This window comes from Solea solea, chromosome 21 (genome assembly GCF_958295425.1).
Source record: "Solea solea chromosome 21, fSolSol10.1, whole genome shotgun sequence".
NCBI lineage: Eukaryota > Metazoa > Chordata > Actinopteri > Pleuronectiformes > Soleidae > Solea > Solea solea.
In genome coordinates this window covers 4,787,588-4,811,996 of record NC_081154.1, presented here as the reverse complement: position 1 = coordinate 4,811,996, position 24,409 = coordinate 4,787,588, and the positions used below count along the sequence as shown (strand labels likewise).

General features: G+C 42.9%; 1 protein-coding gene across 9 annotated transcripts in view; it reads right to left on the bottom strand.

Moving 5' to 3' along the window:
* Nucleotides 1-24,409, bottom strand: part of cacna1g (calcium channel, voltage-dependent, T type, alpha 1G subunit) — a 219,363-nt gene that overhangs the window by 45,770 nt on the left and 149,184 nt on the right. For 8 of the 9 annotated variants that reach the window (XM_058621890.1, XM_058621889.1, XM_058621896.1 and 5 more), the window contains exons 15-20: nucleotides 14,915-15,008; nucleotides 11,994-12,172; nucleotides 11,161-11,511; nucleotides 9,866-10,045; nucleotides 9,191-9,291; nucleotides 4,665-4,788 (exon numbers count right to left, since the gene is read on the bottom strand). In XM_058621890.1, coding sequence (XP_058477873.1) covers nucleotides 4,665-4,788; nucleotides 9,191-9,291; nucleotides 9,866-10,045; nucleotides 11,161-11,511; nucleotides 11,994-12,172; nucleotides 14,915-15,008 — 1,029 coding nt within the window. Of the gene's footprint in view, nucleotides 1-4,664; nucleotides 4,789-9,190; nucleotides 9,292-9,865; nucleotides 10,046-11,160; nucleotides 11,512-11,993; nucleotides 12,176-14,914; nucleotides 15,009-24,409 lie in introns of all 9 variants that reach the window. The other variant, XM_058621893.1, reaches the window with a different exon arrangement.

The window sequence follows — 24,409 nt, the reverse complement described above, 5'->3', positions numbered from 1 at the left end:
CTCAGAATCTTCTAGTATTTTCCATGTTTCCCTGTTGCCCCGAGGCGGCGCGGCGCGGGCTCAGCGGTGTCCGTCTGCAGGAGAGCGATGGGAGCCTGTTTACTGAGCCAAACAAGGACTGAGAAGAGAAAACAAGCAGCCCCGGCAAGAATTAAGACCCCGCTCCGGCTGCTTATTTACCCTCCGCCCCCCTCACGTCTGAGGAGACGCGACCCTGTTTCTGCCACTGAATCTCTCTGAGCGAGTGTGTGTGTGTGTGTGTGTGCTGACTCTGTGGAGGTGGCTGCCTTTCCCACGGCCTCAGACTACACACGCACGCACGCTGCAGCACTACAGTGGCAGTTTAAATTCCAGTTCCTGACAGCAGCTATTTGTTGCTCGACTGTGTGAGCGAGATTTCATTCATTATAAACTAATGTGACAGGAAACAAGGAGAAAAAGGAGGGAGAGAGAGAGAGGATTGGAGATAGGTTGGATTCTGCAACTGCGATGATTACGCTGTCGAATTACGCTCATGCTGAGAAGTTGAGACAGTAAATGCACCGGGTCAATAGATTTCCCCTAAATCTGCACTTGAACTCAGTGAGAATAATAACATTACCAGCTATGGTTTACACATTTGACTGCGCTGCTTTGTATGAACCGACTAATCCTTAGCAGAGTTCTTTTTTTTTTTGCGCCATATGTGTGTGTGTGTGTGTGTGAGAGCGTGGATACCTGATCTGAGCGTGTGACGGAGCCAGGTTTAAACAAAATTTTGAAAAGTAATTTCTGCTGCAGGTCACCGCGGTCACGCTGCCTGCGTTGGCCAACTCTTTACGGCGCTTTTATGTTCGTTTTAGTGAAAATTTAGCGTGAAACAAAATAAAAGTGATGGACCTGAGGGACGGAGTAACACAAACTCAGTGCAGCTTTAACCCTTGAACAGCGAGCACATCGCGGCAACGACACATTTGCGCACTTTGCGTTACCGTAGTTACGCGGTGGCTTGTGCTATCAGAAAAATTCCAGCGGGTTTCTGAAAGCTGAGAAGTTGCGCGTCAAAGCCGACGTGTGGTTATTACGGTAATTTCACTCGCTATCGCAGGAAGAGAGGAGAGAGTTGGAAAAACGCCTGTACATAGTTTCCATTTTTATTGTATACCCATTGATAATACACTATTTTAACATAACTGCCAGATATTGAAAGTTATTCTGGAAAAACGGGGCCCTTTTATGGTTAAACGAGGCAAAAAACTCCAGACGGACATTTTGAGGCTTAGGTGTCAAAAGCAGGGGGTGTCAAACATACAGCCCGCGGACCAGAACCGGCCCCCCAGAGGGTCCAATCTGGCCCACAGGAAGAATTTATTTTTTGAAACCTCATAAAATGCTATATTTTTTCAGTTTGAGATACCTGTGACTAGATGTTTGTGCCTTTGTGAACTGTACGTTGTAATGCACATAATGTAAACAGTAAACTGAGGCATATTTTTCTCCAAAAATTTGAGGATTGTTCATAATTTGTTAAATCTAAAATCTGTGTACAGGTTATTATGCTATTATTGTACTTTTTTGGCGCACTTGAGATCAAACTGTGCCATTTGTGGCCCCCGGAACTAAAATGAGTTTGATGGCCTGGTGTTCAAGGCTTAAAAAGAGTTACGTTTGGTGATTGGGAACAGGAAGACGTGTGCGCAACGTCACGACATTCAATGACTCAAACTGTCAGAATCAGATTTAGAGAGTTGACGAAGAAGTAATGCTGAATTGAGGTCAGTGCGAAAAATGTCAGAAACTCAGCAAAAGTCTGCTTTCATCGCCGTGTCTTTAACTACCAGTGACAGCACATCCAGCAGAAGTGAGAGAGCCTCGCATTGACAGCTTTAGCCTCGGGTCAAGTTCGAAACAGAAAGAAAAAAAACCCAGAATGAGTCGTGTCTGGCTTAGTTTGTACCCTCTTGGATTCTGCAGGGGTTTTGGACATGAAATGCAGCCTGAACGCGACACAAACGACAAGAAGAATCCACTAAATAATGTTGATTTATTAACACGGTCGGTTAATAATGGTTCCTCCACTAACCAGTCAGAGAGATTTTGACTTTTCATCGTTCTCACAGACTGTCCACGAAAGCCTCTCGCCAACTTCTGTGGTCACATTTCCAGATAATGTCCAAATTATCCCACATGAGACGGCAGCAGGAAGAGCTCTGCATAATTCACAGTGAGCGAGTGAGCGAGTGTGCGAGTGTGTGTTCCCGATCCTTCAAAGTTCAAACCTGGACCTCGTCCTGCTGCTGAAAATAATGCTTCTAACTCAGACTCTGTTCTCCCACTGCATTTCTCATATATGAACGGCAAACTCTTTTTTCCGCTTTTGTGTACGACTGGAGCTGAAGATTTAAAAAAAAAAAAAAAAACACACACATTACAATGCTCAGTCCCAGAAATCCAGAGTGCAACCCCCGAACTTTTCACTCACTCCTCACTTTCAAATGATTATTCCCGCTGTCGGCCGCTGCCGTTCCAGTGCGTCTGGAACCACAACAACACATCATCACCCTGAGGGTCTTTATCGTATTTCAGCCTGAGCTCCAGAGGAAAGGCCGAATATGATTTAAACTGAGAGGCCGCTCAGTCACACGACACTGAAAACAATTACAAGTTTGGTCTCTTACCTTCAATAGAAAAGCTACAGCTGTATAAAAAGTCCAACTTTGTGATCACAAACACTTCCTGCATTCATAAAGTGCACCCTTGGTTAATTGCAGGGATGGGACGATACCGATATCACAACTCTCACAACTCTCTACCGATACCAGTATTAGTCTGACATATGGAGCAGTTAACAAGGCATTTTTGCGGATAAAATTAAATAAATAAAGGTTAAATAAATAAAAAATAGGAAAAAAAGGATATAAGACACTCTATATTCCACATTCTCATAGCCTCATATACATTTTAACAGACTAAGCAGCCTAAATCCTCTGTGTTCTAAGGGTTAACAACACAAAACTGTAGCGTCATCGAATTTTAGCCTTGAAGTGGTTGTGGAGCAGATGACGACTCCGCAGAAAACCCCTGATTGCTGTTATTTTCTGCTGTTGCTAACACACTGGGCGCGATCCGGCGCGGAGCTCGGCACACTGAGGTATTGTCCTTTACCTCAATTATAAATAATAAATCATAATAGGGCGACATAATCGCCCCACAATCGTTTTCCACTGAGCTACGGGAAGATGGTCTCCGGGGGCAACGGGCAACACCGAACCAAAACAGCAGCGAGTGTGACATAACTGCCAGGACTGTATCATAATTACTGCATTCCTCACTAAAATGCTCTGTGAGAGTGACTGCGTTTTCTATTTATGGGATATAACACGCGTCGTCTGTCACTGCGAGAGGCAGAGGACGACAAAGGAGGAGAAGCGTCTACGTCATAATTGGGAAAATAGTGAAGGAATTAATGAATGGGGAAAAAAATCATTAAGATTTCACATTGAAAATGGAGTCTGGCTATTTAACGCTAAATTCTAGTGTTTAAATTTTGAACTATTGCAAGGGGATGTGGGAGCTTGTGTTGTCTTTCTAGTTATTTAAGATTCTTTTTAAAATGCGCACTAAAAAAATATACATCTCTGTTCAATCTGTGACGCAAGTATGTAAAATAAAGTGATTTTTTACAGTTATTGCACAACAGATACATATCGTGTTTACATGGTTACATCGTTGCATTTTTGGTCTCATTTTCCTATTTCTGCGCATTTTCTCAAAGCCTGTTTCACCGGTTTCTATGGAGGAGTATTAGGGCCACATGTAAAAAGAAAATTTGAAAGAAAGAAAAAAAAAAACAATAAAACAGCATGAATTCTGAGATTGAAATCAGAATTCTGACTTTAATCTTTAATCTCGAATTATGTGACTTTATTCTCAGAATTCATGCCGTTTTATTTATTTTTTACTTTCTTTCAAAAACATTTTTTTAATGTGGCCCTAATACTCTTCCGTACATTTCCATTTAGGAACTATTTTAAATAATATTATACTGTAAGCGACGCCCAGGTGACACAGACTGCCCTCCGTGACGACTTCTCTTTGCTAAATAAATGCCCCCTCTCCTGGACACTGGCCACGTTTGTCAGCCCCTCAGATAATAGAATCAATTACGGCGCCGCCGTCTACTGTGTGTTTCAGATGCAAAAACAAGCAGAGCAGAGCGTTCTGGCGAGACCAAACCACAATTAGAATCATCCACAGAACTCCTCGTTCATGAGACGAGGAGGGGGGAGAAGGAAGAAAAAAAAATCAAGCGGTGATAATTATTGTGTTTATGTATGCAGCGGCGAGGGCCTGTGCGCTGTTGTATGTGTGTGTATGTGTGTGCATTAGTGCATTAGCTGAGGAGGTGATGGTGGTGGTGGTGTAGCACACATCACCTAAAGCTACTGGATCACCGTGAAGAAGGAAGCAGCTCCCTGCTCAGGCTGTGTTACTGCTCCGTTTCTCTGCAGCAAGAGAAACTACAGTGTCTGTTTCTGTGTGTTTGAAAAGCCACTGACACACATCTCAGGAAGTCCTGAGCATGTGGGCGTACTAGAGTTGTACGTTTTTATAGACTCTGGCTTCGCGGAGGAGATCGTTAGCCATTGTGTTGTGTTGTGTTTGTGTTTGTGTTTGAGACTTACAGCGCTGGTGGGGTCGATGCGAGGCCTCTCCATGGCGATTGTGATGCAGTTGAGGAAGATGATGATCAACACGATGTGGTCGAACATCTTGTGGGCGATGATCTTGTTGCACACGATCCGAAACCTGACAGAATAAAGACACAGACACAGAAAAAAAAAAGGTATATTAAAACACACTATGTTTGGAATACAACTTTAAATCAGGTGTATTCCATCCCTGGAAAGTTGTATACCCACATAAAATTTAGCATATTAGCTAAAATGTAAACCTTGCTTTAATCAAATTTGCATCTGTAAACCATATTTTATAATCTTATCATATGTTTGTGTGTAAAACGCAGTAGTATAAATGGAAAAACATGTCTGAAAAACGACCACCTTATTTGGTGAAACAGACAGCTTTGTGTTGACGTTTGCTTATCTGTGTGCATGCGTCAGTGTCATGTGACCGCGTTGATTGTTGTTTACGTATTACCCCGGCTGTACAGCGTCATTCCTCTTTGATATTTACACGCCGTTGTGATGCTCCAGGATTCATTAAGGACACATGGCGAGCACACGCAGACCTCCACAGTCACAGGGTCTTCAGTTCCAACACTAAACCTGCTAAAGACACTATGAAAAATGTCCCTTTCTTTTGAATATTTTGAAACCCTTATAATAATCGTACCCAAAGTCACCTGCCATGTGTGTCGTGCGTACACTCACAACAGCTCCTATTCCAGTGCATTCCACACATGTCAGAAACACACACTGCATCACTTCCTGTGAGCTGGACGATTGCCTTCCAGTCGAGCGACGACAGACGCGGAGAGCATGTTTTCATCGGAATCTCTTTCATGTCGCGCCACGTGGAAAGCAGCAACACGGGAAGTTTGGACATAGAAATGCCGGGGCTCATTACATTCACAATTCATTCTGAAATCTGAAACATCCTCCCCCTGTTGCCTATTTGTCTTATTCTTATCTGTATCGCATTATCTGCTGCTCAGACTTCACTTTCGGCTGCACATAATCTAATCACGCGCTGAGCCGAGGACCACATGCACAACCCCTCAGCCGGTCCTCCGCTCATTAAGAACTTCCCCCTGCTGTAATCAGCGGCAGCAGCCTCAGAAACAGCAGTGAGCACAGAGGCAGGTTGAGGTGAATGAAGGTCTATGTGAGAGCGGCGGGACTCCCAGCCCCCCGCCACGCCGCTGTCTGCTGACACGATCACAGGTGGGCGTCCATCGTGGTTCAGGCCCAGTGTGTACGCCACGCTGAGTCTGTGTCCTCGATATCACTCTGAGCGGCGGACAAACCCTGCAGCCCGCTGTGGCTCAGAGCCAACTAAAAGCTACATCCAACTCAAAATCCTTCAGTTTCATAGACAATAACGAATGACAGGCCGGCTAACAATGTCTGGTTCCTAGAACATTCTGGAAAAGTTACCTTTTGGTTGCGGGAACATTCCCTGAAGGTTCCACCCTAGCTTGTTCTCTGGTTGATATGGAAAGTTTTCCTAACATTCCCCTAACGTTACTTTGGTCAAAGCCTTCATACAATCTTTATAGAACGTTCTCTCTTGGTTCCCAGAACGTTCCTGTAACGTTACTTTGTCACAACCTCCATACAACCTTAATAGAATGTTCTCTTTTGGTTCCCACAACGTTCCCCTGAGTAGCTATTCTTCTTCTTCTCAAATGTGAGAGTACAACCAGCAAGAATTATTTAAATAATTCAAATTTACTAGTGGACTATTTCATGAAAAATGTAATAGAAAAAACTGCAGAAATCACCTCCACCGATTGGAAGATACAAGCTATCAATCACATGGTGTCTACTCTGTCCGTGTGCCACACTTTCTTCTAAATTCTCCCCTAAATGGGAACATTATCTATCTCATTGATATCATGTTTTATTAAGGAAGACCAGAAACTAGTGATTGAGGTCATTAACTCCTAAGGATAATGTTTACTGACATTTTAAATCAAGTAAGAAGCACATTTTGAAACCTGGTGGCTATTCAATAAAATGTTCCTTCCTGGTTTGACTCGGACTACAGAGCCTTGCTTTAAAAGTAAACTGTTGCAACTCATTTTTTTTGAAATACGATCTAAATAAAAACCTCAACTCCAGTCATGCCACAGTAGCAAGCACTGACACCACAGATGGGACTGAATAATGGCTAACGTCGGCCGCTGCCCTGAGCTGCTGGTTAACTGCCCGTGCCCGCTCCTCTATAAACTGCGCCGATAAAATGATGAGCCTCAACACGTTCACTGGTTCTATAAATTTCTTCCATTTTTCCCTTAGTCATGAACGTTTCTGTGCCAAATCATATAATGGGGGGGTTACTTTACACGGCGTGTTAAAGTAGTCACATTTCAAACATGTACTCTAGTTAGAAGAGACACAGTGTGATGCTGCAAAACTAACTTTTGTCCTTTTGTGTTTGGGTTTTTTTGGGACCTGCACGGAACAAGGGCCTTCCTGTGTGGAGTTTGCATGTTCTCCCCGTGTGTGCCTGGGTTTTCTCCGGGTTCAGCGGCTTCCTCCCACAAGACATGCAGGCTGTATGTGTGAGAGTGGTTGTTATATGGTTGTCCCTATATGTGTCCCTGTGATGGACTGGCAACCTGTCCAGGGTGTACCCCGTCAGGTGAGATTTAATTTAACTCATCACTGACTCCAGAAACTCCATCCTTGGTCGTCTCACCCGGTATTCAAATCTCCGCAGTAGGTGGATGGATGGATTTTGTAAAATGAAGGCTGTGTGGCTGGTGAGTTTTTAAGAATTATATCCACAGTAGTGTTGCTTGAGTAGAAGTGGTTGGTGTTGCTGTGACTGTTTAATCAGCACGTTGCGGCGCTATAGCGACACTACGCTTGGCGCTTCCTCCGCAGCCACATCCTTCAAAGCAGACAACAGAGAGTCATGAAAGACGCTAGAAGGAGGCAGAGGAGGATGAGTGAAAGAAGAGGGTTGGGGGGGGGGGGGATTCAGCACGTGGCTTAGATAACACGCAGCACTCAGCGGGAGAAACTCCCTTCCTCCCTCTGCTCCTGCTTACTCATCCCTGACATGGCAGAAACGCGCAGATAAAAGAGACTTCAGAAGTGAGAACATGGAAGGGAATGGAAAATAATACTGCGCTGACATTGCAGTGAAACATTTTGCCATTACAGACAGCATTAAAAAACGTCAGTCAAATGCAATGTGAGGAGTCTTTTTCCCTTGTACTGTAAATAAGGAGGCTCAGCATTTCCCCTGTTCAACTTTACAAAGTATTGTTCCTGTGGCAGTTCTGTTAATATAGCACATTTTCATTTGAAGCAAACTCAATGTACTTTTTCACTGAAATGTAAGAGAATATAGGGATGAAATGGGGGAAAATATAGTAACATAAGCATCTTTTGCACAGATCAAAACCCCCCACTGACATCTCACTTTTGTCTGCAGTGAAAAACACAGTAGATACAAACTGGCGTTCACTCTTGAGTCGAACAGAAATATCACACCCAGGGGAACACATTCATTTCACATTCTAATACACATCTTTATTACTAGTTTAAGAAGCTGACCCTGGACTTTGTGTGGTGCAACGTTTATAATATGCACAACCCAAGGAGCAATCTGAAACTGCTCATTTACCACTGAGTTTAACAAAGGGCACTAAATTGAACCGTGTGTAACCATGGTGACATTGCCGGTTGTCCCCATGGTACTTTCTTCTGTGTGGTTTTCCATCATGTCGCTTGTTTTTGACACAATGTTGAACAGGGAAAGAAATACTACCCCTGGCAATGAAAGGAGCTGCTTTTTAAAAAGGGTAATATAAATGTGTGGCTGCTTAAGAATTTACATTTAAATCGCACAGCCTTATCAAACCCTTTAACACCCTAAGCCTCAAAATGTCCTGCTTATTTTAGCCTATTAAGGGATTTTGACCATTTTCTCCAGAATGACTTTGAATATCTGGCAGTTATTTACAATTTACATGTTCAAAATAGCGTATTAATATTTAAAAAAAATATTTTTAGAGAAAAAACACTGCAGTTGTACAGTACTGAACATGAACAACAGATTTTGCATGTTAAATTAGAATTTTGAACAATATAAAACATATTTACAATAAGACTTTGTCTCAATCTGTAAAAAAATGGAAACAATGTACAGGCAGTTTCCCAACTCTTTCCTCTCTGGCGACAAAGATGCTGATTCGCCACCTTCCTGCAAGAGTGTAAGTGAAATGACCGCAATAACCGCATGTTGGCTTTAACGTACATCTTCTTAGCTTTCAGAAACCGTTGGATTTTTTCCAATAACACAAACCGTCACACAATTACACTAATGCAAAGTTGTGCAAACGTGTCATCGGTGATACACTCGGTATTCAAGGATTAAGTGAACTGCTACAGGAGGAGGAAACATCAAACCCTCCTTGAATTGACTGATGCTCATTGTGCACAAAAAAAGAAGCTACAGAATTGATAACAGGGAAAAGACGGTGTGTGATAGAGATGAGCAGAGGTTTGAATACCTGGACTCTGGAGGGAAGAGGTAGAGGGACCAGGTGTCTCTCTGTCGACAATACTCCGGCTGCTTCTTCTCCAACCAGCGGAACAATCTGGCAAAACGACCCTGTGCCGAGTAAAACATGGACAGTGCATTGTTTTTACATACAGTATATTCATGAGGACATGAGTTTCCCCCCAATGCAAACTGTGAGTCACAATCATTCTCCACTGACAGAACTCACTGGATGTATTTGTTGTGGTGCTGTTTTATTCATAGGTACAAATTCATACATATGGAAAAAAAAACAAAAAAAAAAGGTTCATTAAAAACAGCACCCACAGAGAGGGACCTGCTGTGGCCTAATGCAACATGCAAATGAGCAGAGCTCATATTCCAGCTGAGATCAGACACAAAAAATGTAATGTAAGGTCTGGAGGGGAGCAAAACGTAGTTCTTTCCTTCAGAAAATCAGTATATAACACATGCATATGTTTCTGGTTGATCATCACTATGAAGTATACAACCCACTTTACATACAGATGATATTTTAGTGCATGAAATCTTCTCAGGGAAATCTGTATGACCTTTATGAATGAATCGTTTGTGAATGAGATTATTTCACCACAGTTTTAAACCCAAGAAGGAAACTTTGGGAGAAACTTTAGAGGTAAAAAATAAAAAATAAAAGTGCACTGACCAGATGAGGCTCCTCCTCCGCGTTTTCGTCTTCAGTGTTGTCCTCCAGTGAGACATGTGTTGGACCCAGTACTGATAAAGAGCCCTTTCCGTTGCAGTCACTGTGCTCTATGGGCCGCAGGTGGCTCAGTGAAGGGGGTCTTGAGCTGTGCATGCTGGCCGAGCGGTACAAGTACGGCACCTGCGCACAGGAAACGAGAAAGAAAACATTTCCTTTCTCAATGTATGGAGTACTTAAAACATTACATGTTGCTGCAATGAAGTCCACTAGCTTAAATGCTAACGTGTTAGCGATAAAGTCCGCTAGCTTAAATGCTAACGTGTTAGCGATAAAGTCTGCTAGCCTAAATATTAACAATAAAGTTTGCTAGCACGTAAGCGATAAAGTCCGCTAGCTTAAATGCTAACGTGTTAGCGATAAAGTCCGCTAGCTTAAATGCTAACGTGTTAGCGATAAAGTCCGCTAGGCTAAATATTAACAATAAAGTTTGCTAGCACATTAGCGATAAAGTCCGCTAGCTTAAATGCTAACGTGTTGGTGATAAAGTCCGCTAGCTTAACTATTAACAATAAAGTTTGTTAGCTTAAATGCTGACATGTTAGAGATAAAGTCCGCTAGAATAGCAGTAGTGAAATCAGCGTCGGCATGTGACATTATGAGAGAAGAGATGGAGCTATTGCCTCAGATCAAGTGTCACAAATGAAGCATGTCCATTTTGACCATTTTCATCTGCTGAGCCTCGATATATGAATTAGACTTAATAACATATTTCTCAAGCTGATGTTCTTTGTTTTTGCATGGCGAGAAAATATAACCATGTTGGATTTGCAGCTTTATTCTGAAATAAATAAACCTTTCACCATACAGCAGCTGTGACCTTTGGTTGCAATAAAAACCTGCATTTACATGAGTAAAGAAAATCATCCCATTGATGGATTTTCCTGTTGCAGCCCGGAGTAAAACACAGCTTCGGTTACTATGAGTCCTTTTACAGGACCACAAAACCAGCTTCCATCCTGTGATTGTGGATTTAAGTAGGACTGAGGTTGCAGTTGTCAGCGTTATGTTTGCTCCCACTCTCAGTTGGATAAAGTGTGAATGTTCCCGCTTGCTAGGATCTGTGATTATAGCGGTAACCCTGCAGTAAAGGCAACAAAGAACAAGGCCATAAAAATGTGACACTATAATTTTAAGACGCACATTAAACCCTGCAGTATGTGCATCTTTATCTGTGAAAACTGTTTTTGTTACGGCTCCAACAGTCAGTGGTTGACGCTGACTGAAGATGGTTATACCTGGAGCAGAGCATCAGGGGGCAAATCCATGGAGCTCCGAGTCTCCACTGATTCCATCCTCCGATGTCGTGGACCTCTGTGCGACTGCGACATGGAGTCAGTCCTGGCCAGGGAGGCGTTATCATCCTCCATTAACCCTCCTCCTCCTCCTCCTCCTCCATCTCCTCCACCCTCCCCATCTTCTGAGCTGGAGCCGCCCTCCTCGGAGAGTAGCGAGCGCCGCTCCCCGGACAGTCTCTTCTGGCGTTTGATTGACGGGACGCGACCCTGGCTGTTCCAGCTGGATCTTCGGCTGGTCCACCCACTGCCTGAGCTCCATGGGGCGTAGGGCGAGACACTTCGGGCACTAGCCTGGACACCGGCGAAAGAAACATAAAAACAAGAAAGAATGAGTGCACTCTAGTAAAGTTGTTCCCTCATGCAAATAACCAGACGTAATTGGAGTGAGCTCAGCTAAATTGAGATTCACACTGACAGAGCGACAGGAGCAGATGTAGAGATCTGGGCTAATTTTCTGAAGCCTTCATTACCACAAGCAATTTGTCAAATAAAAACTGGCAGAGGCAGCAGTGTGCCGAGAGTAGGACTGGCACGCCACAATGATCATCATCATCAATCGTGACCTCATCACATCAGCAGGACACATACGACGCACGGAGCGCTGCCGGGTGGCGGCAACGGCGGCCTGGAGTAATTCCTGGTAATTATACAATTACACATGGACTAATGTCCGCTTTTTTGACTTCCTGGAACACGGGTATTACACTTGGGAACTGCCACATGCTTTTGGTGTATGTTATTATTATTACAATAATAATAAAAAATGCACTAACCGGTGATTTGTCATAGCAGGCCGGGTCCATGGAGACGCTGCTGCCTCGACGTGACTCATAGCCCAGGATGGGGTCACCTCCGATGGGCAGCTTGGGTATGGGCATGGGGGTGGCGGCCGTGTGAGTAATAAGAGGGGGGGTCAGGTTGGTCTTCAGGTCCACGTGGCCATTTACAGGCACTACTAGTGAAGGAAAGAGCAATGAAGTGCAATAAAACTGTTTATTATTGCCAGGATTTTAGGCTCAAACTCAAAATTTCACAGCAGCTGCGATAATTCACAACATATTACCATATTTTTGTGTTTCACTGTGGAACTAGGTGTGGCAGTTGCAGGACATTCATCAACAGAGAGTTTGTTTATACAATTAAACACCGTATTTGTACAGGAAGATATGGACTAATCACAGTGATTTAGTGTATGACATTAGTTACACTATGATGCAGTATAATTAATTAAAAAAAAAGTAAAAAACTGCTAAAATCACAATAATATATGGCATAGATGTGGAGTAAGAGTAATCAGATGACAATTTGAAGTACTGGACTATACACGACCCTACCCTACTATAAAAATGCTGTAAATACACACAGTAATTCACTGTGAATTCTACAGTGTGTGGGTTAGGGTAAAAGGAAGTGAGAGTTGAAAAAGGCTAAAAATGACCGAGGTTTAATGTAAAGAAGGATAAGGAGAAATTAGATAATAAATGAATCAAAGAGGGAAAGGAGTAAAAGCATCACAGAGGAAAATAAAATACTTCAATTGAATAAAAACAGGAGGATGAGCCAGAAGAGGTGGCGCACAGGGAGGATTTGCAGTGCGGTTGCACCGTCAGTAACGCTGCACAGCATTTTTAAAAATGGATGCCTCATGCTGTTATTGAGCGACATGAATATTTCAGGAGGGCATTAATCTTATGGGATGCTAGAAGAGAATATTTTGTTAGGCAGCAACACAAATAATTGTCATGAGGGGAGGAATGCAACTTTAATAATATTAATTCTGCCGTCTTTCAAAACTCTATCCAAGGACAGGAAGATGAACATTAACTCTCCCAGCTATGTAAGCACAATTTTTTGTTTTACAGTACAGAGTATCTGAAGGGCCTGAAGTGGCGATGATATCCTACATCTGGGGGTTGAACACTATACAGTAGTATTTCCACTGGGCTTTTCAGTCTGCACAAACAGTAATTAGAGAGGAGGGGAACTGGTGTAAGAGGAATTATGGATGAGTCTGCTGTGCTGGTTTGATGCGGCGCAGGGAGACAGAGAGGCACGTGTCCACTGAGTGTGGTCAGAACCCAGTGGGGAAAATACCGAGACCAGGAAGACTGAAGACTCAGATCAGGAATGTGATGATCAGACAGTGCAATTTAAAATGCCTGAAGAACCAACGAGCTGCTATTTAAACAACACCGTGTGGAAGGAAAATCCCAGCAGTTAAAGCTGTGGTCTGTAATGCAGTGTTTCCGTCATGGCACAGTTCGGTTTGGTACAGTTCGGAAGGGTAAAGTCCTCGGTCAGGCTTACGCTCCGACTGAGAACAGCGACGCCATTGAATGCAACACAAAAGACAACACAGGACAGCAATGGAGGACGTCCAGCAGCTTGTTTCTACTCAGTTTGCAGTTTGTCTCCACAAGACGTTAAGCTTTGACTGCTGGTGTTGAAGAAACACCGGTCACAAGGGAGTGATGCTTTTCTCATCAGCTGACTGTCGTGGGTCTAGCGCCACCCGTACCATACCGTACCATTACTCTGATACTCGAAGGGAAGGGTGCTGAAAAATGGAAAGTTGGGGCCAGTAATTTTGGTACTATTCCAAAAAATAGATACTGAAAACGTGATTTAAACATGATTCTGTGTTAATCTGGCATTACACACACAAGATCTGGTTCCAGAACCAATGATTTCTCACCAGAAACTCGGCTTCATTTGTTTTTACTTGTATTCTTTGAGTGCTTGTGTGTATGAACTGCTGGACTTCCTGACATAATCTCGAGCAAATTTCTATGGTTACCCTCTTGGTTGATGTTTCATTTGACCAAAAACAAGGCGTATTAGCAGTTTGCACGTACGGTCAGTGCGTACTCAGGGTGTGCACAGATTTGTCTGGAAAAGGGTTTGCACGAACTAACGTGAAAATGTGTGGATGACAGAATTTACGTTATGTTGACCCTGGTGGACAACTGAGCACAGGTGGAAAAAGTATGACCTGTGGTAAGTGTGGAGAAAGCTACCAATATGCTGTCAAATGCAAATGGTACATCCCACCCCCTCGTGGTGGGCCTCTTATCAAAGCTGCAACCCCAGAACACTGGATGTGGATTCATGTGTGGTTCATAGACTGTAGACAAAAATGGTTGTAGTCTTCAGGTTGCAAAACAAACTCCTGTTCTGAAGCCTCCTCTTGACTGGTACATGTCCCTTTTTGAACCCTTATACTACCATAGCTTCTTTTTTACAACTAGCAAAGTCGCCCCCTGGTGACTAACTGCTACTTTTGTCCTTCTTCCGAGGCTTTGCTTTACAAAGTGCAAGTCTACGTCCATTTTTATCAACACTTCATGGTTAGAAGATATTGGGGCTTCACACAGACGTTCACATCTTTCCATCAATGCCCTGCAAAAGGACAGGCAGGGTGAGAACAGGTAGGCAGACCAGGTAATCATTCCATTTGGTCCTAATGAAACCACTGGTCATTGCTGTACTTTAAGGGCGACAAAAACAAGCCTTATTTGTTGATTTCTACCAGGATGTTAAGAGGATTAAGCTAAAAAAGTGTTTCATGAATAAATTGCAGACCCGGATTGCACGTCTTTGTAATGCGGTTGAAATCAGCACCCTACATTCCTGTTAAAACAGCCATGCGATGAGTTGAGTGTGTACATAAATGGCGTGTGTGCATGTGCCTCACCTGCAGAGGCTGATAAATCCTTCTTGCTGCCGTTAACATCCTCCAAACTCCGTGCGAAGGAATCAATCTCCGAACCTGCTTTAGAATCATCACCCTTGACGCACAGACACACACACAAAGTGTTAGAGAGTCGCACCTGCGGAGATCCGTGTCACTGTTCACTGAAAGCAGGTGAGTTTTGACGTTGCCTCTAAACACAGATCCCCCCCGCTCATCTCAATATATCCCTTCAAATATCATCAAGGATCAGTCACTAGAGGCAAACTGTCTCTTTAGGCACAAAGGTGAGGGTGTGGTCTCCCTGATTCCAGAGTTTAAAGGTCAAAGGATATAGAAGGAGGGAGAGAAGATCAACAAAGCAAAAGTGTTGTCATGCATTGAGAAACCACACTGAAACACAACCCCTAAAATGCATGGAGGCGTTTATCAGCGGGAACATGGCTGACACATTGCCTCTGCCTTTGCCGTCGTGGTGATTCTATTTACCCGCCACGATCCATAAACGGCTACAAAAGAGCTTCAGTGTGGTTGCAAGGTCTACAACTTTCCCACTGACACAACAAACACACACAACACTCCAAAACATCACAGTGGCGACGGGGAACAGCACAAGTCTTTATGCATTGTTTCGTTTCATCATTAGCTCACAGTTTACATACATCTTTCTACTCCTTACTTGCCATCTTTTACAAGCTCGTAATTAACGCTCTTCACGCCTCTGATCGGTGTTGCCTTGCGCTAACAAACCCACTGCAGTGAACCTGAGAGTTTTCATATTTGCGTGTTTGTGCTGTGCCAGAGCCCGCAGACTCCATTAATATGTGAGAGGGCGCCAGGTGGATGCTGGATTAATAGAACGCCGACCCAGTGAAGTCAGATCTCTGTGGCGGCAGAGTGAACAAACTGAGTGCAGGAAAGCCTCAGGACCTAATCACTATGCACCTCATTTTAAACCAACAAATGACTTTCTCGATACTCCACATGGGTGTTAGAGAAAGACAAAGTGGGTGTGAATATGCTGCATATTGTATCCTTCATTGAGGAACCAATTTGCATGTTTCCCTCGCAGTTAAAGGCACAATTTGTTTTGCCCGACACTGATTTCCTCACACTTTTCAAATTAGGGGCGAAATGTGGTCAGGAGAGCAAATTCTAATAAGCTAGCAGGTCGATCAATAGAGGGGGAGGGGGGTGCTCATCACATTGCTGCATCTTATTTAATCCAATGACTCATTCTATTGAAAGTTAATTCATAGCAGGAAGCATACGGCCTCTGGGGCAGGAATCATATAGTGAGCATAAAAATAGATTCTTAATTACTTTGTTGCTTAATGTCTTTTTCCACGTAAATAATGGTGTGCCTCAGGGGTCAACTCTGGGCCCATTTTCACTTTTATTTATAGTCAAGCTTTGGAGTGTCATTTGCAAACCATTCATGGGAAATGTAAGGATTTACAGGATCACCATTGACTATTTTGTGGTTAAAACCAATCAGGTTTGTGGGTTTTTTTTCCCGTTACATTTAAAGTCATTATATATCAATCTTCTATATCTTTAAATTCCCATTTCTTATTTATTGACCTCATTCTGTGCAGAACTCAGTGACCAGGAGACATAAACATGCACCTGTTTTTCTTACATTTGATCGGGACATTTTTTGGACTGATTACTTTCACTGCACTTCCTGACCTTCTCCTCGCTGTTTTTCCTGAGCGCTCACGTGGCAGGACAACAACTGAAACAGAAAACATTTATCTCTCCCCGAGTCCTCAGACCTCTCACCATCACCTCATCAAAGTCTTCTGGCTGCAACCGTAGATGGATGACTTTAATAGTAAAAACACAGATTTGATTTAAGTGTCTACATTGGAATCTGCTGCAGTGTCAAAAAGATTGTGCTCCCTTGTGTGAGTAAAGAGTTGTGACTTTTCTTTTCTTTTCCAGTGGAGGCATGTGAGTATCATTTCAGTTGTAATTTTTAATAGTTAATAGGAAAAATCTGGCCTTATCTAAGCAGCAGTAATCATTTGTAGAATCCTTATAGATTATGTCAAAAGACCAATCCGACAGATCTGTGCAGCTCTTATACCTTGATAGTGATAAAGACCACAAAACCAAGGGGACCCACAATTTGGCTGCTGAGCTGAAGTCAGTAAAACTACATCAGACTCCACAGATGAATCCAGCACAGGCCTGATTTTGAGCTCCAAAACTTTCTTTTCTTACTCTCTTTCTGTCCTCTCACACGTCCCCTTTCCTCCCTGTTCTGTCTTTCTCTATCTTCTTGTCAATGTCTCCTTTCGCCAGAGTCTTCACAGGCCAATATGTTAAACACACTGTCATTTGGCAGTCATAAAATCAAACTACTCAAAATTTTTTTACAGCATACAGATGGTCCTGTGTCTCTGCAGTTTGAAGAAGACATAAGAAACAATTAAGACTGGTAAAAGGACCTAAGAATCCTGTTTGGTTTGTGGTTGGGTTTCATTCAAGATCAGTGAGTAGAAGGAAGTGTTCTTTCAAAGCATTAGCTGAAGAAAGTGGAGGTAGCGTTAATAGCTTCGGAGCGCGGGGGGGGGGGGGGGGCATTGGACCCCAGAGAAATCCCTGGCCCTGAAATAGCAGGGTTGTTTGGATAGCTTGTTTACACTCGGTCACCCCAATTTGGGCACACTGGTGGGGGGGCAGCAGACGAGCCGGACCGGGCCTGCTGCTGATAGCCACACAATAATAGACACCGGCGGCACAGAGAAAGCTCAATTATGTCGCTGCAAATGGGAGACGGAGAGAGGGAGGCTGTTGTTGATAGGAGGAAGAGGGTAATTGTGTGTACACACGTGTGTGTCTGTGTTTGTGTGTGTCCACCAAAATTGTGTCCTATCACGGATGAATTTGAGGCTCGTGAGCCCAGAATTAGATTGGAAACCTGTGCCATGGCAGCAAATCTCACAGACTAACACCAAGGATTAAATTACAAGTCTGAGGCTGCCAATAATTAAATCATCAGATGATTACTTAATTTGAATAACTCCAAAACTACATAGGCAAAAGTACTAAGGGGTCAAATGTATATGGCAATTTCACGGTGATATTGAGGTAATATTTAATACACCCATTTCATTCTATTGTTAGTGTAACATTATTTTTTATCCAACTAAATTAATCCAAAGTTTTTAGAAAACAACTAAAGTTTAAAGGTGTCATAAATAAAGGCATGTTGAAATGTAAATAAACTACAGCTACAATCCAAAACAAAACACCATCATAATGACAATGAAAGTATATGATTAGCCTTTAATTTAGATTTTCAAATTGGCTGATTTGAAAGTTTGAACCAATCTGAAAGTTTGTAATGGATGATAGTGTTTTCATATCAATACTGACAGCCACAGACTTCCACTGAATATTCAATGTACACAAACCATACAGTGCACAAAAGGTTACACGAGGCAATATAGGGAAAACTATGCAATAATAATATACTTTAACCCTTTTATAAAGACAAGTTAAACCAAACAAGCAGACTCCACTCAAAAGAAGCCACTTCAAGCTCAGCCTCCCTTTGGCCAACCAGATTAAAAACAGGATTTTATCTGGAATATTTGCCCGTCATAAAAAGCCCTGGACGGATTTTGGATTTTGGATATTTTTGTCAACGGAGGAGCGTCGGAGGACATGAGGACAGGACTTTCAACCATCTGTTGTCTAAGGACTCATTTCATAGAGTGTGCTTGGGTTTGCCTAAAGAGCCTGACTCATGAAAACAGTCGACCTCCTCCGCTCTGGTTATTAGCTCTCATCCTGTAGTCCAGCTGGATTTATCTGGCTGTGATGAGGCCTCACAAACCCCCCCAAGCACCACCACCACCACCACCCTCCTCCCCCCCCACTTTATCTGCCAGCCAGAAAAAACAGAGACTGAGACGGGGAGATTTTTTGGCAGCCCCGATGCAGTCTTCTTACCCTGAGGCTGGAGAGGGGAGAGAAAAGAGCGAAAAGGAGGGGAGGGGGGCTGTTGGAAGGTGAGCGTTCGACTTGAGGTTTGATGTGGAGTCTACTTTTGAGAACAAAAGAAAGAAATGATACAACACAGCAGAGTGATGCAAATGTCTCTATAAGATGCCTGTCTGAACGGTCACTTCATGCCCCCGATGAGTGTCAGCAGCGAGGGCAGCATGCAGGAAGCAGGTCAGGGGTGTTTGAGATGATGTGACAGTCTCTGGCAGCCATGTTGGAGGCGACGGGACACGACACTGTTCTCGGAGTGATTTAAAACCAATTTAATATCTCCACTGTGTCTTGTAGGGAAAGTAAAGAAGATTTCTTTTTCTAGGAAATGTTGTCTGCAACTTTAATTATAGTGCTTTCTTTGAGTTGTAATCATATTTTTTATTAACTCTTTGACACCTAAGCCTCAAAAATATCTGTCCGGCCTTTTTTGCTTATTGTACCCATAAAAGGACCAGAAGAAATGTCCTTTGAATAAGTGCTTTTGCTCATTTTTCCAGAACACTTAGAACTTTCAATAAAACCTGGCAGTTAATTTACTATGTGTTAAAAGAGCATATTAACAGTTTAAAGAAAAAACAAAGTTTTATTTCCAAAAAAATAACCAATAATAGATTTTTGCATTTTTATTATGTATTTTCAACAGTATAAAACCTATTTCCAATAGAATTTTTCGAGCATTTGTCTCAAAATGTGATATTTGATAACAATTCTATGCTCCCTGCTCCGTTTCTCTGCCGCTCTGAGTGTGTGTGAGAGAAATTACCGTAACGACCACATGGTTGGCTATGAAGTTCTTAGCTTTCAGAAACTGTTGGAATTTGTCAGATAGTGTCGCGTAATTACAGGTTAAAGGGTGAATTGTGGCACTTTTAGGCTGATGCATTATGTTTCCCCCGTCCTATCACATTTTAAAACTGTTTAAAATGAACTTTTTCCGACTCAAGTTTAGCCTGAAATTGAAGTACAGTTGCCTGATTCGTTCTAATGTGATTTGAAAGTTGAATAAATTCAAAATAGTCACTATATTAGCAGGTTATTAAATGTCTTATACCGTAAATGCACCGTGGAAGCTTTCGTTCATTTTCAGACGGATTACACACCGTGGAGAGTTTAATGTCTATTTAATAGTTGGTAGAAAGTCTGTAGAGTCACCTGGTGCCGTCTAAGCAGACAATAAATGGGACTTTTACTTCCCACTTCAGCTCTCTAATGGGTTGGCAACAACATCCACGAAGAAAAAGAACTGTGGATAAAAATGAAATTACATCTGTTCGCTTCAGTGGATAATTTTTTTTAATTTGAGCAGAGTGGCCCTTTATGAGTCCATTTCCAAGTAATAGTTTGGTATTTTGTGTGATTACGCACAGAGATAAGTTATGCCGCTGGCCACTGAGTTTAAATATGATGCCAAAGAGAAAGTCATTCTGCTACGAACCTCCTCAAACTGCAGCCACGGAGAGAACTGTGACATCGTCCAAAAAAAAAACCCCAAAAAAGGAAGTGAGGAGAACAGGTGGTGAGGGAGGGCAGAGGGGAGGATGGAGGGGAGGGCGGGGGGGAGGACAATTAGTCAATTCAAAGGAGCGAGGGAAGGCAGAGCTGCAGTGCTGTACATACCCCTGACTCTACAGGCAGCTGAATTAGGCTCAGCTCGACATGCAAGTCCTCCAGCTTGGTTATTTCCTGCAGCGGAGGTGATCGATGCAGCCGGACAGGAGAGGGAGGCGCGGACGGGGGGAGGGGAAGAGGCACAGGTGAGACGCAGAAGGAGAAGGTTAAAAAAAGGAGGTTCAGGACTCCACCATGCAACGGAAGCAGCTGTCCCAGATCACAATGTGCAGTGATGTGCACATGTGCATGTCAGCAACATGAGGAGTCGGGACAGCAGAGTGTCGGACGAGAAGCACAGCCACATTTCTTTTTTTTTTACCCTCGGGGTCGCTCCGCCGACATGTTGCAAAGAATATCAGTCAAGGGATGAGAAATGATTCCGATGTGTACATTTAAAAGAGCTGCGCATCATTCAGGACATACGGATATGCACATTCACTGTGTGTGTGTGTGTGTGAGAAACCCTGTTCAGACCCGGTATTAACAACAGTCTTGAGTAATCTGATTACATGCAGATCGTGCAAAGTACAGGTCCGACTCCTGAGGAAACACCAACGCAATCCATCCTCAGGGTGAATCAGTGACCACCTCCTAAACAGTTTGTTTGTTTTGGGTTGTTTTACACTAATCAGCAGAGATGGAAAGAGTACTACTCAAGTAAAAGTACCACTATTTTGATAGAAATTGTACTTAAAACACGTTTAAACGTACAGCATATACAGAGGCTATGAGAATGTGCAATATAGAGTGTCTTATATCTGATTTCATTTTCACTATATAAACACGCCTGAGCAAAAAGTACTCTATTTTGTGACTTCTGCACAATTATTCCTACTTTATATCACCACTAAAAATGTGACATAAAATAACTCATAACTTTGACTCAACAACACCTAAGAAGACGAAAAATACGCATTTTTTAAAGCCTGAATATGTGACCTATAAGCACACATGCGCAGGATGTCCATATAAGGAGTTGTGCGTTATTCCCACGGCAAGCACTAAGGGTTCATACTTTTTCTTCTAAAACTTAAGTACATTTTATATCAGAAAATCACTCTTGATACTTACGTACAGTAAATATCATATACTTTAAGACTTTTTATTTAAGTAATAATATAAAAAAGGGACTTCAACTTCTATAAAAGTCATTTTCTGGTAAGATATTTCTACTTTTACTCAAGTATCCCTTTAAGAGTGTAAGCGATGTTGATTTATTTAGAGCAAAGCTACTCGCTACCTGAAGTCACCTTTTACAAAAACAAAAGACTAAAGGAAAACTACAGAAGAGAAGTGAAGTGTTTGAATGTTTCGGTTTGTACTTTTCATTTGTGATTCATTTAGTTATTTATATTTATCTAGTTTTTTACAGTCTCCCACACTTCATTACACGGGCAGTGTCCCTACCCTTCGTGTAACCAAACCTTAACGCACACACATCCGACACAGCTGCACAGTCGGACTCTTTTAAAACACCACACTTTGTTCTTCTTTGCAAAGACATGACAAAGAGTTTTTGAATAAAGGGGGCAAGGGAAGCCAGGTCTGATCTCATGTGGTCACAGGAGACGTGTTTTTAATACCAGGTGTGAACACAACACACGATCTCATAAAGTCCCTTTTGCGCGGCAGCCATTTTTGCCCCGTTTTGGCAGGAAAAGCCCAGGAGTCACCGGTCACATCGACAACGGCTCTGTTCAGCTCACGTGAGGCAGTAAAACCTCGCGTGTGGCCTGTGAGTGAGGAAGCCGAGCTGGAACCCAGCCATCGCTGTGACCCGTCAGAGCGGCTGCTGCGCAAGAAGGGGGGCCTGTTGTTGCATTTATGTGAAGTGTGTGTTTATTGTCACAGTGAGAGGTCAATGAAAGTAGAAAAAGAAAAAAAGAACTCGGCCTCGTTGCACTCTGCAGCGGCTTATTGTGAATCGGACACAGTGTCACCAACGGAGAGAGAAAAAGAGAGAAAGAGAGATGTGAAACAGGAGAGAACGAGATGAAATTGAGCATTGGAACAGATGAGCATTAAAAGTAATATTCTTCACATGCATAAGGATGAATGTGTGTGTGTGTGTGTGTTCTTTGGCTCCACAGCCACATATCTCTCCTCGCTTGGCCCTCATCATTCAAGCAACCCGTTACCTAGCAACCCTGACAAAGTGAAACTTTGGCCAACTAAAAATAAATGTAACGTTTGCAGGAAAGAGAAAGAAAGAAAAAAAACGCAAGCACCATTGAGAAAAGCAGGGGGAGAATTAGGCCGACAGCTCTGAGATGATACCGGAGAACAGAGCGCTGGCACATAGACCGCGGGGGTTTACACATTTTGGTCGTGAGTGTGTGTGTGTGTGTGTGTGTCTTTGTGTGTCTCTCTGTGTGTGTGTGTGTGTGTGTCTTCTTTCTTTCGCCCTCACGGCTCGAAATAAAAAGTAAGCTTGAACGACACAAACAACCTTCTTCCCAGTGTTTGTGTAAATAAGCATGAAATAAAAAAAAAAATGATACAGCAAGAAAACAGATATCAATCTTTAGCATTTGGGAGGAAACAAGAACATTCATCTATACAAGGGTTAAACTGTGTCTGTGATTAGCTGTTTTTTTGCTTTTTGTTTCACTTTTGCAGGTGAAAAAGTGTAATCACATTAAATTAAATTACATGTAACTTCCGCCAAATCATGTTTAACCCTAAGGTTCAATGGGTTAGTCAACTGAAAGAGTCCCCCTCTTTTTCCCAAGTGCGCCAGGGAACTACGGTGGCCTTCACATACCAGAAATGATGTAAACACCTTTTCTCAACTCGATCTTTCTACGCTCCCTTCAGGTCTTCCTTCGTCTTTGTTTTCTGTGCTGAGATTCGGGTTCTAAAGCTTTAGAGCACACGTCTTTTAAGGCTGCTGTAGCAACGGGGCGGCACAAAATGGCCGCCGACATAACACAAGGCCCCTGCCTGAAGTACATTTAGAATAAAACAATTATTTTAAAGCTACAAAAACGAAACAAGTTTGATTTTACACTGACACAAACACACTTTGGTAGTAAATGTGGATTCTGTGACTAACTCCTGGACCTTTAGACGTCCAGCAGAACAAACGCGATGAGCCGCAGTTAAATCACGTTGTTCACTACTTAGATAAACACTATAAACACAGCTCTTTAGCGGCTAAATGCTTCACTATTTTCACCACCTATGTGTGAGCCATAGAGCCGCAGGACACGCAGCATGCGGTGGCTTTTTATTTACTTTGTATTTACTACAAACAGCTAGCCCGCAGCAGCTACAGTGACGCCGCAAGCTCGAGACAGACGAGGAAACCAAAGCGGTGAGAGCAAACCTCCGTGTGACTTCATTCACCACAGTTATGCAGCAGATATTTGTACAGCAGCATAAGTGGAATAGCAGCAGCGGCATGTTCCAATTAATCCATATTTTATGAGGCCGTCAGCCTCTGCCTGCCACCGCTCGTCTCCTCCTCCTCCTCCTCCTCCTCCTCTACGGCGAAGAGCCAAAGAGCATCAGAGATCAAAGAAGTGGTGCTGTCACTTCCCAAAGATGGAGAGGAGGTAAAGACAAGCGGAGAACACGCGGAATACTCATGATTTATTCTCTCCATCTCCTTTCAGCGGCTACTCCTCTCTCTCTCTCTCTCTCTCAGTCGCTCAATCTGCCGCAAACGAAGACCTGCGTCCCTGAATGAGTTTCAACTCCTTGATAAAGTCGAGGCAAAGTGTTTTCCCAGCTGCCTGTCACCAAACAAAAGCAGCCATTAATCCACTTTCTTCTTTTTGCTGTCTCTTTTTTTTTTAAACTCCGCGTCACTTTTATTTTATGACATGAGGCGATTTGCGAGACGGAGGGAGGAAGAAGAGAGGAAAGGAA